Genomic DNA, 19,664 nt, shown 5'->3' with positions numbered 1-19,664 from the left:
CTGATGAAATTCAAATAAGGTCTATAGTTTAGTTGATAGTATTATACCAACTCCAGTTTCCTGGATTTGATGATGTACTATGGTTATGTCAGATGTTGTCAATGGTGAGAATTGGGGGAAGAGTAAATGGAAATTTTCTTTACACGTTTCTTCGCAAAATTAAAGAGTCTCATTATGTCTTTGGTAAGTTTCCTTGGTCCATTGACAAATATTATGGATAATCAATCAAGATTATACACAAGATTGTACATTTATTTTTATCTAATATTTGAGAAAGGGTTCGGGGAATGTCTAAAATACATGAGTGTAACAAGTGTGGGGGTTTCCTGCTTTTTACAGGAGAATAGCAAAAAATTAAAAATGAAGTTTCCACCTAAAATCCCAAACAGAAAAACGAAAAGTAAAACTAATAAAGGAGGAATAACTCAACCTAACATAAATGATAGCCTGGAAATTACAAAATTGGACTCTTCCATCATTTCAGAAGGGAAAATCTCCACAATCACACCTCAGATCCAGGCATTTAATCTACAGAAAGCAGCAGCAGGTCTGTTTTAAATGCTAAATATCTTCTTTGTATTTTATTCACTATTTTAAGTAAGTTTTTTTATGTTCACTAAAGTGTCTTTCATTTTATCTAAATAGATGTTGGAATTTTTAATGGTAATTTTTTAATTAGTCTTTCTAGAAAATCAAGTTGTTTTATTGTCTTTTCTCCTTTGTTTACTACATTGTTTTCTCCTAGAAGGTTTGATGAGCCTTCTTCGTGAAATGGGGAAAGGTTATTTAGCTTTGTGTTCATACAACTGCAAAGAAGCTATAAATATCTTGAGCCACCTACCTTCTCATCACTACAATACTGGTTGGGTACTGTGCCAAATTGGAAGGGCCTATTTTGAACTTTCAGAGTACATGCAAGTAAGTATAGAAAACAGTTATATATGCCTTTTTTACACACAACTGAAATGTAATTAATGCCTATGCTTGGCAAGGCTAGATCTAAAAGGTCAATATTTATTATGTAATGTCTATATTTTCTCATTATTTGTAATTTATAAATACAGTTCTTTCTTGTGTTAAGGGTGAGTGATTTAAATTCTTTAGGATTACTTGAAGTAGATTTGTAGAGAACAACCCAAGTCATCCATACATTTTTCTTTTAATCCTCACCCGAGAATTTTTTTTTTAATATATTTTATTGATTTTTTACAGAGAGGAAGGGAGAGGGATAGAGAGTTAGAAATATCGATGAGAGAGAAACATCGATCAGCTGCCTCCTGCACACCCCCCACGGGAATGTGCCCGCAACCAAGGTACATGCCCTTGACCAGAATCGAACCTGGGACCCTTCAGTCCGCAGTCCTACGCTCTATCCACTGAGCCATACCGGTCAGGGCGAGAATATTTTTATTGATTTGAGAGAGAGAGGAGGTGGGGAGGTAGAGAGAGAGAGAGAGAGAAGAGAGAGAGAGACATCGATGCGATAGAAACATCCATTGCTTGCCCCCCGTACTTGCCCTGACTGGGGATTGAACACACAACCTCAGTATGTGCCCTGACTGGGAATTGAACCGGCAACCTTTAAGTGTACAGAATGTTGTTCCAACCAACCAACTTTGCCACACTGGCCAGGGCCCATATATTCTTCTTTTTTGGGGGGGGTGAGGGGGGGAAGCATACATTCTTATTTGGAACATTTGTACTCAGTTGAATCTGAAAATATACAGTATATTTACCATGTACTAGATATTTCTAGTAAAAATTCTTTCTACTATATTCAGAGTTCTTACTGGGATGAATTTTTGGCATTTCATATCCTATATAATAAAAGCCTGATACGCTAAGTGTCCGGTTGACCAGTTGGCCGTTCAACCACTCAAAGCGTAATATGCCCATGATATGCTAAGGCCGCTCAACTGCTCACTATGACAGGCACTGACCACCAGGGGCAGACAGTCAACCGGTCGACCAGTCGCTGTGATGTGCACTGACCACCAGGGGCAGACGCTCTGACCAGAGGGTTAACTTGCTGCTGGGGTCCGGCCGATCGGGACTGAGTGAGACAGGCCGGACATGCCCTGGAGCCCTCCCACAGTCCCTCCCCAGCTGGCCAACCTCCCACATCCCTCCCCAACCCCAATCATGCACCATTAGTGTCCCTCAGCCTGACTTGCACCCTCTTGCAATCCGTGACCCCTTGGAGGATGTCAGAGAGCCGGTTTTGGCCCGATCCCACAGGCCAGGCCGAGGGACCCACTGGTGCACAAATTTGTGCACCGGGCCTCTAGTGTTTTATAAACTTGAGGGATGCTATGAAGAAAATTGTAATCAAGGACACAATGTCTTTATCACAAGGCTTTTAGCTTTTTAATTTTAATTATATTTGTTGCTTAAATTATTTATTTATACTAGAAATGGAGAGGATGATTAACCTAAAGCCAAAGAAAATTGTAATGGTAATTTAAATGTCTTCCCTACTTCCAAAGTAGGGAAGACATTTAAATTTTCTTCCCTCACCCTGTAAACTTAAAAACAAAATTTTAAGAAACTTCTATATCAAGTATGTCAAACTCCAAAGGCTAACACAGGCCAAATAAACAAGGTTTAAGTTTATGTGGGATGCAAAAAAACAAAAACTTCAATTTTCATAGACATGTAGGTTTATTTAGAGACATTATTTAGAGACAAAATACCGACTTCTGTGCGTGGGCCACGAAGTTTCAATTGCACTGTACGTGCGCGCCCTCACGTGGTATTTTGTGGAAGAGCCACACTCAAGGGGCCAAAGAGCCACATGTGGCTCACGAGCTGCAGTTTGCTGACCACTGTCCTAGTCTGTCTTCTAGATTCTATAATACAGCTAGACAGATAATTGCTTGCTTTCATAGAGTTTACGTTCTAATTCTAATAAAAGACAGATTATAAGCCAATAAATATATAAAGACTAGAGGCCCAGTGCACGAGATTCATGTACTCAAGGGGTCCCTCAGCCCAGCCTGCGCCCTCTCGCAGCCCGGGAGCCCTTGGGAGATGTTCGACTGACAGCTTAGGCCCGCTCCATGGATGTCAGTCAGAAATCCTTAGTGCTGCCGCAGAGGTGGGAGAGGCTCCCACCACCACCGCTGCGCTCCCCAGCCATGAGGCCAGCTTCTGGGCTTCTGGCTTAGTGGCGCTCGCCCTGTGGGAGCGTACTGACCACCATGGGGCAGCTCCTTCTTTGAGTGTCTGCCCCCTGGTGGCCAGTGCACGTCATAGCAACCGGTCGTTCCTCCATTCAGTCGATTTGCACATTAGCCTTTTATTATATAGGATGGATAGCGGCAAGTTATATGAAGAAAAAAAATGAAGCATTGTAAGGATATTGAGGGACAGTGAATTTTATGGTGCTTTTTAAAAAAAAGTGTGCTCAGAGCAAGAACTTTACTCCTCCCTTTATGAGCCATATAAAGATCTAGTGGTGGAGTGTTCTTCCAGATAAAGAATAAATGCAGAAGTTATCTGTTTGTGTAATTTTGTGGAGTAAAGAGAAAAAGAACTGTAGATAGTCTTATTCATTGCTAGAAGATCCATGTTTGGATTATGGTCCTTTACTGGTACACAGGCAAAAGTTGTGTTTGGCAAGCCCTTTTCAAAATTATTTCTAATTTATTGTTTTACAGGTACTTTAAGATACATTAATTGTGCTGTTTCCCCTAATTATAGAGCAGATATGCACCTAGATATTTAACTGAAGAAAGCCTTTGTTTCAACTTAAAGTTATGATTTTTAAAATATTTTCTTGTCTATGCCACAGTCACTTTTCAGAAGAAACAAGAGATTCTGAAAATTTGAAAACAAACATTTCCAAAATCTGTATTTGCCTGGGAGTTAGGTCTGTCGTCTTATATAAAAAATTGTATCTGTATAACTTATAGGGGATTTCAGGGAATTTACAAGTTATCAAGCTATCCTAGATACTACATGGCCATTTCTTAGAATTAAGTTCCTTGTTTTAGAAATATTATTTTCTTATATTATGTCTTCTTAATTTCATTAAGAACAGACCATATATTCTTTAATTCTAAACTAAACTTGACTTTCAGAATTTTGAACTTACTGAATTGATAAATGAAGGAACTAATTGGTTTTATATACCCCAAAGTCTCAAACTCCAGGGGGAGAGGAGCACAGCTCTGGGATCTGTGAGTGTGGTGAGGAAATAATATGATCTGATAGCTAAGGATGGACCCTAAGTCAATAGAGTGCCACAAAGGAAAAAAGAATTACTAGATAGGGACAATTTCTGGCAGATGTGACATTGGTGGGTATAGTATATGCTTAACATGCCAGAACCTGTTTTTCCTCTAACGTTTTCAACCCAACCTCTTAATAAAAGTCAGTACAAAAATAGATATTTTTTTTTGTTACAGAAGTCATTCTTCTCTCATCTTTCCTGAGGGAAAGTTATTCTGTAAAGCCATTATTAAAACTTTGAAATGTGGTTTTTAAGAATAAAATAATTGACTTGTCCTTTTAAAATCGTTACTTTGAATAGATCTTTTTGTGTGTGTGGAAACTTAAGTTTTCTTTTCAGAATTCATGTTTCTACTATGACTTGTATATAAAAACTAAGTTAAGTGTGAATGTGATTACATCAACATTTGACCTGCCATGAAAATTTGCTTAGTTTGGCCTTGTGTTATTACTAACTCACACAATCATAAAACAAGGCAACATGAAGTTCTTATGAGAAGAGTGCCCAGTGCTCTTCCTATATATATGTAAATTGTGTCAACTTGTTTTCCCCTTACTAGTTTTTGTATTTCAGGCTGAAAGAATATTCTCAGAGGTTAGAAGAATTGAGAATTACAGAGTTGAGGGCATGGAGATCTACTCTACAACGCTGTGGCATCTTCAAAAGGATGTTGCTCTTTCAGTTCTTTCAAAAGACTTAACAGACATGGATAAAAATTCACCAGAGGTATGTTACTGAAACACTTTGCTTATTTAGCTATTTTAGCTATTTTTTTTTATCATCCTTACAAAATTGAGATGAACTAAATAATTCAAATGCCATTTAATATTACCCATACACTTGTCTATAGGCAGGACTCAGAAAAGAAGAGAGTCCTAAAATAGATAGTACAGATTCTTAAATAGGAAAATAACAAAGTAGGTATTTCATTTAGGAGCAATAGAGTTTTGGCTGTGTTAAAATTGCTGTTATCACCAAGATTAGAGTTCATTAACCAGAAATTAAATAGATTGAATATTGGTCATTTTAAATTGAAAGAAAATAGTAATTTTAATTCAGTTTAAGACATAGATAAATTCATTTACATGGTACAATCATGTAAGAATTATATTTTAGTTTATCTCAAGAATATTTAGTGGTAATTTTATAACATTTAAACTTAGAATGTAAAAGTCAATTCCTATTATATTTGGTAGTTATGTTCTACTAGAGTCCTGGTGCATGAATCGTGCACAGGTGGAGTCCGATTGGGGGGAGGGGTTGCGAGTGGTTGGCCAGCCCGGTTGAACTCCCAGTTGAGGGAACAATATGCATATTAGCCTTTTATTATATAGGCTAGTCTTCAAGAACAATGAGTTAGCATATACTGAACCATTGCTCTTTGGAGAAATAAACACATGCACACATGTGTGCACATGCTCCTACCCTGATTATAGATTATAATCTTACATCCTAAAAACAACTCAGCCTGATACATTCTGTTTATTTTACAAAAGAGAAAATGAGGTGCAGAAGTGTTAAGGTGCCTTTCTGAGGCCACCATACAAACAGGTGCCAGAGGTGGGATTTAAACTGTCCATCTGGTCCCAGAATCCGAGCCCTTCATACACTGCCCCCCCACCACCCTCCATGGTCTCTGTCTTTTGGTCACTGACCTGTGAAAATAAGGTAGAGAGTTGCCTTTTTTTACCTCAACTGTGAATATACTTGTTGGGCAACCCATATTTTGGGTCCATTAAAGCACTGCAACTATTGGTTTGGGTTTTTAAATTTTAGCAAGTAGGCAATTTTGCAAATATGGAATCCGTAAATAATGAGGATTGACTATATCTGTTAAAACTGTTCAGTTTGTATCTTTCTGTTCTAATTTTAGCCATAGATTTGTTTGTTAGAAAAAATAAACAAAAATTTAATTGTGCATTTGTGTGTTTTTTTTCCCCATATTTTTAAGGCCTGGTGTGCTGCAGGGAACTGTTTCAGTTTGCAACGGGAACATGATATTGCAATTAAATTCTTCCAGAGAGCTATCCAGGTTGATCCAAATTATGCTTATGCCTATACTCTATTAGGGCATGAGTTTGTCTTAACTGAAGAATTAGACAAAGCATTAGCTTGTTTTCGAAATGCTATCAGAGTCAATCCTAGACATTATAATGCATGGTAAGTGCTAATGAAGTGCAAAGACAATGTCTTATTAATGGGGCTGATACTTAGTGATTTTTTCTTATTAGATAGCTCTCTGTTGTCATGAATTTGATTACTAATACTTAAGAGTGGTACATACTGGTTGGTAACATCTAACCAAAATGTTTTTTGTGTGAAGTTTATACCTTTAACAAACTCTTCAATTAACTAATCATAATAGAATACTAGGTCCTTATCCTCAGCAGTTTCAACCTTTTCTCCTATCAGACTTTTGCAAATAATTGATTTTGTTACTTTGATTTGTTACTTTTTTTTTTTAGAACACTAAAATGGTGATTAGGATGAAAAATGAAGAAAAATAGTATAATTCATCCATTGGATAGTAGAATATAAGCATTGAAACTATATACTAATTGTTAATCTTTGGTAGTATTCTAGTTTATTAAGTACTAGTTTTAGTTAATTAAGTTTATTAAGAACTCAGGTTTTACTTTTTTTATTAAAATATATTTTTATTGATTTCAGAGAAAAAGGGAGAGGGAGAAAGAGATAGATATATCAATGATGAAAGAGAATCATTGATCAGCTCCCTCCTGCATGCCCCACACTGGGGATCGAGTTCACAAACCCGAGCATATGCCCTGATCGGGAATTGAACTGTGACCTCCTAGTTCATAAGTCAACACTTAACCACTGAGCCACTCCGGCCGGGCAGGTTTTACTTTTTTGTACTTGTACACAAGTAGACAAATAGGAAATTACTACCTGGCATATATTGTTACCAAATGAAGAAAACATGGGAGAGTTTGTTCTTATTTCTGCCTCAGCACTATATTTACTGTTGATGTTTTGTTATGTTTTTCTTTTTTTTTTTTTTTTTTAAATATATATTTTATTGATTTTTTACAGAGAGGAAGGGAGAGGGATAGAGAGTTAGAAACATCGATGAGAGAGAAACATCGATCAGCTGCCTCCTGCACACTCCCCACTGGGGATGTGCCCACAACCAAGGTACATGCCCTTGGCCAGAATCGAACCCGGGACCCTTGAGTCCGCAGGCCGATGCTCTATCCACTGAGCCAAACCGGTTAGGGCTGTTGTGTTTTTCTTAACTGACTTCATAGTTCAAATATCAAGAAGTGTTATTGCCGAAACCGGTTTGGCTCAGTGAATAGAGCGTCGGCCTGCGGACTGAAAGGTCCCAGGTTCGATTCCGGTCAAGGGCATGTACCTGGGTTGCGGGCATATCCCCAGTAGGAGATGTGCAGGAGGCAGCTGATCGATGTTTCTCTCATCGATGTTTTTAACTATCTCTTTCCCTTCCTCTCTGTAAAAAATCAATAAAATATATTTAAAAAAAAAAAAAAAAAGAAGTGTTATTTTGGTATTGTAATTCTGTGATAGTTTTTGTCAGACATGTTTGTGTTTTTTATCTTTTGGGTTAATCATTATAGCAGTTGAATTTTATTCTGTTTCTCACTAAATCAGAAGCACTAGATTCCTAAAATAGTTTTTGATTTATGTATATTTTTAATGAATTTTATCTCATTTCTAAATAGTCAATATTGCTTGTAAGCTGGCCTGATATGTGCTAGCTTCCGCTGGTATATTAAACAGTCAGGCCTTTCCAACATTGACTTTTCTTCATATAAATATAAAGTTCTCTAATATTTTAAGAATTTAGTTCTTAATAGGACTTGGGTTTTTTTTTAGATGTGTAGTGTCTGTTCTGCTATATTTTATTCTTAAAAAAACTTTACCATATCAAAAATCATGTTGTAAAAATAATTGTTTCATTTGGGAAAAAGAAGGAATGTTTAGGGAGGCAGACCTTTATTATTCAAACTCCAAAGTAAATAGTCTTTTCTTATCCCCACCTTCACCATTATTAGAACAGAGCTTTTGCCGTAGCCGGTTTGGTTTAGTAGGTAGAGCGTCCACCTGTGGACTGAAGGGTCCCAGATTTGATTCCCGTTAAGGACACATGCCCAGGTTGCGGGCTCAATCTCTGGTAGGGGGCGTGCTGGAGGCAGCCAATCAATGATTCTCTCTCATCATTGATGTTTCTCTCTCTCCCTCTCCCTTCCTCTCTGAAATCAATTTTTAAAATATATTTTAAAAATTATAAAAAAAAGAACAGAGCTTTTTATACTCTTCCTTTACCTCTAATACCATTATGTGATCAACAAAGCCACTTAAAGCAGATACAGTATGATTTTCTTCTTATTCATTTGGTGCTTATTCCCCATCATCATCATTTAGTTATAGTCAAGAGAGTTTCCTTAATGTAAATCAGTCACATTGTGTTCATTTGATTTTTTTTTTCTTTATTGATTAAGGTATTACATATGTGTCCTTATTCCCCCATCATTTGATGTTTTGAAAATTCAGGAGAAATACCTCTATATCAACTTAATATGTCATTACATAGTCATTAAAATTTATAATTTTGAGGTCTATAGGAGCATGAAATTATATAATTATAGTTTTATAATTATATACTTTTATTATTATTAAAAATTATAATTTTGAAGTCTATAGGAGCATGATTTTGATATAGTAAGTGGAAAGAGAGAAGCAAAACATGACACTATGCATATTGTAATTATATAAAATACATACATATTTGGACTAAGAATATGGAAATAGCATTGTAAGGAGTTTAGGGTTTAGAATCAGAAGAATCTGGTTAGAATTCTTATTAGGTATATTTTTTGGACAAGTTAACTTTTCTAAGCCTCAGTTTTCTTACTTGAAAATGTGAATGATAACAGTACTGTAAATTTCCTTGGTTCCCCCTAGGATTAAATGAGATAATTTATGTGAAGAATTTAACAAAGTTATTGGCACACACATAATAACCACTCATTACAAAGCAGCTATTAAGTCTTGATTGGCCTAAGGACATGGTTTAAGGATGTGGTTTCTTCCCCCTTCTCCCCCCCACATCGTCATAGTTTTATTTGATTGATTGATTGATTTTATTGTTATCACTTGTAAAAGTGCCTTGTCTAAAATGCTTTGATGATTTTTCTATTTTTCTACTGGTTTATTAAATTCCATACATAATTCTTTTATTAATTGAACTAAATTAGCCACCACAGTTTATATCCCTAAAATTATACTTTTATACTTTCAGGTATGGTTTAGGAATGATTTATTATAAGCAAGAAAAATTCAGCCTTGCAGAAATGCATTTCCAGAAAGCACTTGATATCAACCCTCAAAGTTCAGTTTTACTTTGCCACATTGGAGTAGTAAGTAGCTTTCTAAACATTGTTCAATCAGTCTCCCTTTTGAAATGTGTTTCTTATTGACTTGATTGCTATAATAAGAATTAGGGCTTTTTTGTTATTGTTGTTATTCTTGAAACAATAGCCTGGATTCTTTTACAGCCAAAAATACTATGTTTTTCTTGGCATAAAGAGAAATAACTGGTGTATCCTTATCTCTTAGACAAGTCACTTAATTTCTCTGAGCTTCTATTTTATGAATGGCAAAAAATACCACCTTGCCTACCTCATAGGGATCTTACAAGACTCACATTAGATACTTCATATTTTTAAAAGTACTTTTTTCATGTTAATATTTAGCTCTAAATTAAGTAATTAATATTCTAAGGCAAATGGTTTCCTATGTTTTAGCCTAAAATTCTTATAAGGCAATGTGGATCACCAATTTTATATTTATATATATATATATTTTTTAATGTGTCTGATGACAAGTTGTATTTTGATAGGAGAGAAGGTATGTTTGGTTTTTCTGTGTGGTTTTTTTTTTATATATATATTTTATTGATTTTTTACAGAGAGGAAGGGAGAGAGATAGAGAGTTAAAAACAATGATGAGAGAGAAACATTGATCAGCTGCCTCCTGCACACTCCCTACTGGGGATGTGCCTGCAACCAAGGTACATGCCCTTGACTGGAGTCGAACCTGGGACCCTTGTGTCTGCAGGCCGACGCTCTATCCACTGAGCCAAACCAGTCAGGGCTATGTTTGTTTATTAAAATATCATTTATTAGTTTCTCTATAAGTACAATACCTTAACTTTTTGTTCTTGCCCTCTCAATCCTTTCTCTCAACAAGTTTGGTTTTGTGGAACTGGGCATACAATATGAGGAAATTATGTTCTTTGGAATTTTACTATTCATTTTGGGGAGTAATTCTCGTTCTTTGGAATTTTCTTTAAAATTGACATGATAACTTTTATAGTTAGACACTATACAAAAATATAGAGAAAATATATTGACATAAAAATTATTTTCAACATTTAACATGAGGAAATCAAATTTGAGTATCTCTTGATAACCTTTAGTAAAATTGGACTTTTTTTTTTTTAATTGATTTTAGAGAGGAAGGGAAAGGGGGAGAGAGATAGAAACATCCGTGATGAGAGAGAATCATTGATTGGCTGCCTCTTGCACTCCCCCAACTGGGGATTGAGCCTGCAACCCTTACATGTGCCCTTGACAGGAATTGAACCCAGGACCCTTCAGTCCGCAGCCCGACACTCTATCCACTGAGTCAAATCGGCTAGGGCAGACTTTTTTTTTTTAAATAGGCTTTTTTCTAAAGTTATTGTGGAAGAGATGGTTTTTAACATTTTGAGTTGGTTTATTGGAAGAGGTTTTCAGATAAGAGAGTGTGCTTTTCTCTCTTAGAAAACTAGTATTTAGGATTTTGATCCTGTGAGCAGAGTATTTGGCCACATGTAGTAATAACCTTCTGCAAAGATCATCACATAGATGAATTTAGCAACCAGATATTGGCAGTAGCTACTCTCACATTCTCGTTACAGTGATATTTGTTCCACAGCCGCATCCATTCACTCCACTTTATTTCTAACATAGAATTCATCCAAGGAGGAGCACAACAGAATATAAGTATCTACTCATGAATGAATAGTGAGGCTTGGTGTTTTGTTTTGTTTTTTTTAAGTTATTTAAAATAAATAATTTATTCCCTAGTATTACAGATCAATGGTTTTCAAATATGTAAGACAGAAGAATTATTTTTATAATAAATTCCTAAAATAGCTAAAAATGTAATAGTTTTGAGTGAAACAAGTTTAGTAAGGCTTAGAGCCAAATCTTCTAATGGTTTTAAACAGTTTTAAAAAGCCTAATACTGCCGAAACCGGTTTGGCTCAGTGGATAGAGCGTCGGCCTGCGGACTGAAAGGTCCCGGGTTCGATTCCGGTCAAGGGCATGTACCTGGGTTGTGGGCACATCCCCAGTAGGGGGTGTGCAGGAGGCAGCTGATCGATGTTTCTTTCTCATCGATGTTTCTAACTCTCTATCTCTCTCCCTTCCTCTCTGTAAAAAATGAATAAAATTTAAAAAAAAGCCTAATACTTAGGACCATAAATAGACCTGTTGAAATGTGAGTATTTAGCTAAAGAGTGCAGAAATTCTTGTGAAGGGAAAACCAAAGTTTTTCTTGCCTTTTAGATTTAAAGGTAAACCTAATGTCTTCTCTAAAATTAGGATTTTAATTATCATTATGGATACATAATGGTGAATTGGGCACCATAGGAGCTAGGTTCTGATTCCAGAGCAAGTTATTTAACATCTCTGGACTGTAGTATTCTCATCTTTAAAGTAAAGTGCTTGAAGGAGATTCTTAGAGATAATCTAACAGTTTAGTAACCAATTACTAAATTCACTTAACCTAGTGAACCATCTGGTGGGACAATACAACCTTATCTCTAATAGTTTTATTATCTTCTGTTGATTTTGAGTCACATTATTTGGGTCTCACTTTTCTTCAAAAATATTAGAAGGAGCCCAACCAGCATGGCTCAGTGATTGAGCATCGACCTATGAACCAGGAGCTCATGGTCCGATTCCCAGTCAGGGCACATGCCTGGATTGTGGGCTTGATCCCCAGTTGGGGGTTTGCAGGAGGCAGCCAATCAATAATTCTCTCGCATCATTGATGTTTCTATCTCTCTTTCCCTCTCCCTTCCTCTCTGAAATTAATTAAAAATATATATATATACTAGATGCCTGGTGCATGAAATTCGTGCATGGGCAGGGTCCCTGGGCCTGGCTGGCGATCAGGGATGATCAGGACCTTTCGGCTGCTGGCCAGGGCCTTCCTTCCCAAGCTGCTGGCCCCAGCTTTCCTTCGTTCCGTGCCGCCCCCTTTTGGTCAGTGCATGTCATAGCGAGTGATCAAACTCCGGGTCGAACTCCCAAGGGGACACTTTGCATATTAGCCATATATATATTGGAAGGAAACATCAGTTAGGGTCTTTATTTCTTACAGGTTCAGCATGCACTGAAAAAATCTGAGAAGGCTTTGGATACCCTAAACAAAGCCATTGTTATTGATCCTAAGAACCCTCTATGCAAATTTCACAGAGCCTCAGTTTTATTTGCAAATGAAAAATATAAGGTAAGAGATATATGTCTTAATAGTCTTGGGGTTTGTATTGCTTAAGTTAAGCTTTAGTTAAGATGATGTTGTTTTCCTTTGCATTTTTCAGTCTGCTTTACAAGAACTTGAAGAATTGAAACAAATTGTTCCCAAAGAATCCCTTGTGTACTTCTTAATAGGAAAGGTAAAGATTGGGGCCATGGTCCTACTGTGGCTTTGATAACAAGTATTAACTTTTGGAGAATAAATATAATGCTTATTGTGCAACATCTACGGAGGAAATTCAACTAGAGTTCTGAACTAAATGCTCTGGGAATAAAGAATGGATTTAGTTTTAACATTTAAAAAGATAATATCCCAATGAATGGGCAAGTACACACATCCCATAATTCCAACCCTACTATGGCTTTGGAAGTTTATTTTTATTTTTTTTTAATATATATTTTATTGATTTTTTACAGAGAGGAAGGGAGAGAGATAGAGAGCTAGAAACATCGATGAGAGAGAAACATCGATCAGCTGCCTCCTGCACACCTCCCACTAGAGATGTGCCCGCAACCAAGGTACATGCTCTTGACCGGAATCGAACCTGGGACCTTTCAGTCTGCAGGCCGACGCTCTATCCACTGAGCCAAACCGGTTACGGCTGGCTTTGGAAGTTTATTAGCACTTGTAGCCAATGACCAGTAATGAATTCATAACTTGAAACTACCTTACAGAAAGCCCTGAGCTTCCAATTATCAATAAAACACTTACCAAAAGAAGAAAATTCATGACAGTACAGACTGGGCTTCCAGATGCCAGTTAGTTAAGGTAGTTGGTAACAATGGGTAGATGTTGAGAGTTGAAATAACTTCTTTTAAAAACCAGTATAAATGAATGCTAATCAAGCTTTTATAGTCCATTTTTTTCCATTGTCATTGTTCCATTTAGAGCAAGATTTTATTGGAATCTCACTATCTAAGAGATATAGGCAAGGAATTCTAAAAGTAATATCTGAATATATTAAAAGGAACTCAAAAGTTGACATGAGTTCTTTCTTCTATAAGATTTAAATGTCCTAGTCATCAGAATGGGTTTATAGTATATAAATCAGGAGCCTAATTTAAATTATAAATTTTTAGGATTTTACAGTTGAAGCTCATAACTTAATGAAAAATGTAGTGCTGCTGTTTATTTTTAGGTTTACAAGAAGTTAGGTCAGACACACCTCGCCCTGATGAATTTCTCTTGGGCTATGGATTTAGATCCTAAAGGAGCCAATAACCAGATTAAAGAGGCAATTGATAAGCGTTACCTTCCGGATGATGAGGAGCCAATAACCCAAGAAGAACAGATCAGTGAGTATTGTCCATATGAATTAGGTTTGTTTACAGTTACTCAAACCAGAGAACCAGTGAAACACCACATCAGAGTTAAGATGTTTCTTTAATTTTATTTTTCTAACTATGGTGTATTCTTTGTACTAAATGGAATTTTAGGGAAATTGGACAGGATGATAAAATAAGAAAGTACATATGGAGTCAGATAACTAGTTTCATTGCTTATTTTTACCTGGGCCCCGGTTTATATTGTAATATGTAACTAATGCCTGTCTTATTGCTTTTTAGGAATGTGTTTGGGGTGGGGAAGGGAAGATGATAGATGTGATGGTATGTTGAAAACATAAGTGCTATGTGAATGAATAATCAATTTGTGCACATTTTAAGTTATCGACAGACCTTTAGTAGTGGCTATTCAAATTCTGGGTAGCTCTGGCAAATTCAAAATCCAGGTCAAGAAAAGAGGAGGGAACAAAAGAATTATAGTTTAAGGCAGTAAATACTCTATCCCTAAATTGAATGTATATCTTAAAATAACCAGTGAAGAACCAAGACTTAATGTGACAACATTCTTTAATAAGAAAATTGAGTGACTTCTGATGAGATGAACTAAGATGCCTTTGTTCCAAAAAACTTGGTGAAAGGCTTTGATTAAAATTATAATTTCTATAATCCCAATAACCCTTTTATTTTTTATTTTTTTTAAATATATTTTATTGATTTTTTACAGTGAGGAAGGGAGAGGGATAGAGAGTTAGAAACATCGATGAGAGAGGAACATCGATCAGCTGCCTCCTGCACACCCCCCACTGGGGATATGCCCACAACCAAGGTACATGCCCTTGACTGGAATCAAACCTGGGACCCTTCGGTCCGAAGGCTGACGCTCTATCCACTGAGCCAAACCGGTCAGGGCCCAATAACCCTTTTAAAACTGAATTTTAAATTTTATATTTCTGTGGACTAGCAGGGACTAACCCCAAAGTGAAGAAAATGTTAATCTTTTTTTAATGCCTCAGAAAACTAGTTCTAATTCCTAGGGTAAGAATGAGGAATCCCTTAGGGAGAGGTAGTTTTAGTAGTTACTAGTAAAACTCTAACTAAAGGTTAAATGCAATAAACTAATCTCAGACTTTGCTGTAAAATAAGGAGCTTGAATTATATCTTATTAAAGGATATCGGGATCCTTTTTTTAAAAAGGATACTGGGATTTTTAAGGACCTTTAAAGTCTCATATCTCTAGTTACAGTAGTTTTTCTTGTTTTCATGAACAACAAGAAATATTTGTCAGACACCTTACTATAGACTTTTTGTTTTATTTTTTTAAGTGGGAACTGATGAATCCCAGGAGAGCAGCATGACAGATGCGGACGACACACAACTTCATGCAGCTGAAAGTGATGAATTTTAACTTCTGCAAATCAGACTTTTACAACTGGACGTGTGATTAGTGCTGACATGTTTCTTGTCCTTCCATATACTGAGTCTTCACTCTTGAGCCGGCAGTGTCATCATCCATGACTTACACCATGAGTATGCCACTTTCATTGGACCCTGACTGTACACAGAATGAAAGGCAGTGCAATATTTAGCTGCTAACAAGACTGGCTCCTTCACCAGTATGAATGACAATTTAGGGGGTAGGGTGGGGAACTTTCTTTTTTCTTTAATCTCCCTTTGCTGGAAAACTATCATGGAAGGAAGAGTTGTGTTTTATCTGAAGGAACCATTAGATATGGAAAATAGTGATGAACCAGAATTTCTTGGTCATTTTTCCAGAATTTTGTTTTATTTGGTTCTGTTCCTGATAAACAGAGTGACTGACCTTCATTTCTAGGTTCTTCAAGAATGGTGTTAGAAAGTGCCAGATGGAACAATAAAAGACATTGCCTATAACAGAATAACTTGATTGCCAAGGAATGTAAATTACCTTAAACTTGCAGTGTCTCCCATAAACAAATGTAATGGATATATTGGGACTCATATTTAGGAATCAAATATCCCTCCATACAGTGTACACTTATTCTTGGCAAGAATGCTTTAATGTCTAACCAAGAAATTTAATTTATTCATCTTGCATCAAAGTGTTGATCATTGTTGTCGGTATCGCAAACTTTAAAGTTGGTCCTTACCATATTGCCTCTTCTCTGAGCTTTGTGGGATCACCTTTAACATTCAGAGATGATAGAGTGGTTGCCCACTGAAAAGCCAAAACAAGACCCTTAATAACCATTTAAGTTCATCATAGGAATAAAAATGAGAACACTAAAATAGAGAGACTTTAAGAGATCACAATAGTGAAAGCCTTAATACAATCAGAATTGTACCATAACCTTGAATCTATATTTGTTCAAGACAGTATCCCTTTGATTTTTCTAAGTGTTTAAGCAGGGTGCAAGAATGTATACTCACCTTTGGTTGAGGTAATTTCCATTCTTTTTGGTTCTCTCTGCTTCAAATTATTTTCAGTAATGTGAATCACCAAACATTGACTGAGAGTGGTTGGGTTTAGGATATTAGAAATTTTTAGCTGGAAAAAAAAAGTTCTTATGAAGGAGATGTATTCTCTCCTGAGTTTGTCATAATATAGGTTGGTGTCTTTGGGCAATGGCCACAGTTTTAAAGACCTAATTATGTGTAATAAAATGGGAATTATTGGAATTTCACAGTAACAGATTTAAAAGTCTTAAATTGTGTATCTCCTTTATTGTAATGTATTGAAATTTTTAGAGAAACCTTAGTTGTTAACATTTTATTAAGTGCCAATGTCAGAATATAACAAATTATAGTTTCCTATGAATGACAGGCCTACAGTTATTATTTTGGATTATTTGATGAAGGACAAACTTATCTACTGGTTACCTGTATTAGTCAAGCTGTGAAAATGAGGTAGATTACAGGAGATGTGAAAAAAATTTAACCTGCAGACTCAGTAATTTCCTGTCATTTACTTAATCTACTCATTTAAATGTGGATTAGATACTATTATAAAATAATTCAAGTTGGAGTCTCAGTTAGGTATTGGGTGCCAGAAAGGTATTTAACAAAATTTCCTACCTAAGTCTATGTATATGTGCTGCTTAAAAATCAATTTATAAGAAAAAGGAAAGGTTGGTAGCAAATGATCATTAAAAATTCCAAAGGCCAGCACTTGAATCTAATAAATATTCTGTTTTATTATCCTTTAGTTCTGTAATATTTAATTTTATAGCCTTTTACCCTTTTTAATTGGCAAATCAAAAGCCAGCTGTATAACATCAAATACCAGTTTCTTAGAAAGCTCCAACCTGAATTCCATGTTATAAAACCTAGTGAAAAGTAAGCTCAGAAAATAATTTGCTGATATTTAATTAGTTATCTTTTGGTAGTAGGAATTTATGTCTTGTGCCAGAGGTGAGTCTGAGTCTTTCTGGTACTAATTTTGAGACAAGAATAAAAGGATAGTCATGGAAGGCACACCACCATGGCAATAGTTGACTGAGGACACTCAGCCCAAGCTTGGCCTGATTTTATTTTTCCTCATACTTTCAAAGTCATTTAGATATTTGAAGCCTTATTACCCACCTAGTAACTGTTTCTGGCTTCTACTTCACCCCCACATGAAATGGTGATCAAACAACCAGAACAAAGCGCACATTTTGACCAAGCAAAATGTTTGCTTCGAATTTCAGAAGTTACTTTGAAGGAAATTAAAAAATACTAAGTACTTCAACATTTTTTTTCTCTCTAAGCTTTTCACACATATACATATATATACACACACACATACTTTTGTTCAGAAGTTATGTTGTGGCATTGGATATTTTTCACCCTTGGAAATGGTTCTTAACTCTGGGATTTTAAAAGGTGAAAATAACTTTTCAAGAGAACAATGGTACTCAAAATAATGAAAGGTGGTCCCTACATTTTCTGTATTTCATTACTTTAAATTTTTTTCCCCTCCAAGAACTGCAAGTAATATTTGAACCATGCTGCTGTTGTACCTTAAACAAAAACTCAGTGATAACCAGTATTTAGTCTATTAAAAATGCTCTTTTTGAAGAAAAAAGTTTGGAAGTCTCTGATTAGCCAGAGTATAGTATGGATCTTCATTGAGAAATATAGTGACCCATTTTCTTTGTGAAAACCTGGGAAAATGCAAGTGTGGGTGTGATGTGTGTGTTCTATTTGCATTGAAACAATGTAATTTTGTGTCTTCTTTTTGCTTTTCCTGATTTATTTCAGAAATTGTACAGTCTTGGGGGGGGGGGGAGTCTTTTGTTAATATATTTGCAACTCATTAAAGGATATGGAAAATCCAAATAAATTACTTTTGAAAGCAATTTATAATCAAGTTGTTAAAGCTATATCAGAGCTGTGCCATCTGTATTTTTTAGTAAAGCACAGCAAAATAGTGAAAGGTTACAGTTTTATGTTCCACAAAAGTCTAGGTCAGTGTTTAATTTTTTACTTACACCTTCTTTTAATACATATATATTTAAAAACACATTCTTATTTTAGTATTATTTGGAATTTCAAAATAAATATTGTGACAAAAAATGGTAATTTTTAGAATATTTTTTCAAACTGCAGAAGCCCCTTGACAGCAGCTGCTACTTTGCAAGTCACTTGCTTATTCTTTAATCATGTGATTTCTAAAATTCCTTTAAAAGGGACACAAAGCTTTTGTTCTAAATCTAATCCCTTTTCAAAATCAAGATCTGAAAGAAGTAAAATATAGAAACTAAATTTTACTCTAGTTTGATTATCTTGGAGAAAATGGAGAGATCTGAAGGCTTTTGTTCAAATTTGAGGAAAAGGTTAGCAACAGAGAGTAACAAATAGGATGAACTAGGCAGATCAGAGGGATTTGCTGTCAACTGGATAGGGGTAACTAGAAGTATTCGTTGGCTCATTTAGCTGCTAAATTAATAGTTTATGAATGTTTGGTATAGGTTTTATTTTTCTTTAAAGGGTAAATTTTGCTAAATAGCTATGTTTAATGAAATCATGACGTGTGCTGTGTAACTTAATTTTTGTACAGTATTTTCAATCCTCAACCCTATAAGGTAGGTATTTCTCTGTTTTACAAAAGAGAAAATTGAGGCTCAGCTATTAGATGCTAGAGCTGAACGCTTTTGACTAAGTATGTTTAAACCCTTTTATTTAGTTTAGGACTTACTCTGAAAATTTCAAATCATGTCAGATGTTATCTGTCAGGTATCCTTTCTATCATTTTGAAATTGTCTACTATAGAGTACTATAGAAGTTCAGGTTTTACAAAGGAAATTTATTATTTCTTGAAGTTGATTTTTAGAGAGAGAGGAAAGGAGAGAAACATTGCTGTGAAAGCAAAACATCTATCGGGTGCTTCCTGCACTCCCCCTGCTGGGGATAGAGCCCCCAACCTGAGCATGAGACCTGACCAGGAATAGAACTGGCAACCCTCCAGTGCATGGGACAACACTCAACCAACTGAGCCACAGTGGCCAGGGCAGGAAACTTTATTATTAACCATAGATTCAGATCTATCATATGCATACTCCTTATATATTTTTTTTTATTGATTTTTCTTTCTTTTTTTACAGAGAGGAAGGGAG

At 35.7% G+C, this 19,664-nt stretch overlaps 1 protein-coding gene across 14 annotated transcripts in view; it reads left to right on the top strand.

Annotated features, from left to right (window-relative positions):
- CDC27 (cell division cycle 27) overlaps positions 1 to 18,414 on the top strand; it is a 56,307-nt gene extending 37,893 nt beyond the window's left edge. For 8 of the 14 annotated variants that reach the window (XM_059669873.1, XM_059669867.1, XM_059669868.1 and 5 more), the window contains 9 exons: positions 340 to 547; positions 746 to 918; positions 4,808 to 4,960; positions 6,186 to 6,394; positions 9,519 to 9,636; positions 12,653 to 12,781; positions 12,873 to 12,947; positions 13,947 to 14,103; positions 15,414 to 18,414. In XM_059669873.1, the coding sequence (XP_059525856.1) occupies positions 340 to 547; positions 746 to 918; positions 4,808 to 4,960; positions 6,186 to 6,394; positions 9,519 to 9,636; positions 12,653 to 12,781; positions 12,873 to 12,947; positions 13,947 to 14,103; positions 15,414 to 15,496 (1,305 nt within the window). In that variant the 3' untranslated portion in view covers positions 15,497 to 18,414. The remainder of the gene's footprint in view (positions 1 to 339; positions 548 to 745; positions 919 to 4,807; positions 4,961 to 6,185; positions 6,395 to 9,518; positions 9,637 to 12,652; positions 12,782 to 12,872; positions 12,948 to 13,946; positions 14,104 to 15,413) is intronic. The other 6 variants (XM_059669875.1, XM_059669874.1, XM_059669877.1 and 3 more) reach the window with 3 other exon arrangements.
- The last annotated feature ends 1,250 nt before the right edge of the window (positions 18,415 to 19,664 follow it).

Source organism: Myotis daubentonii, chromosome 16, assembly GCF_963259705.1.
Source record: "Myotis daubentonii chromosome 16, mMyoDau2.1, whole genome shotgun sequence".
Classification (NCBI taxonomy): domain Eukaryota; kingdom Metazoa; phylum Chordata; class Mammalia; order Chiroptera; family Vespertilionidae; genus Myotis; species Myotis daubentonii.
The sequence above is the reverse complement of the archived record's forward strand: the minus strand, read 5'-3'. Positions and strand labels throughout refer to the sequence as shown.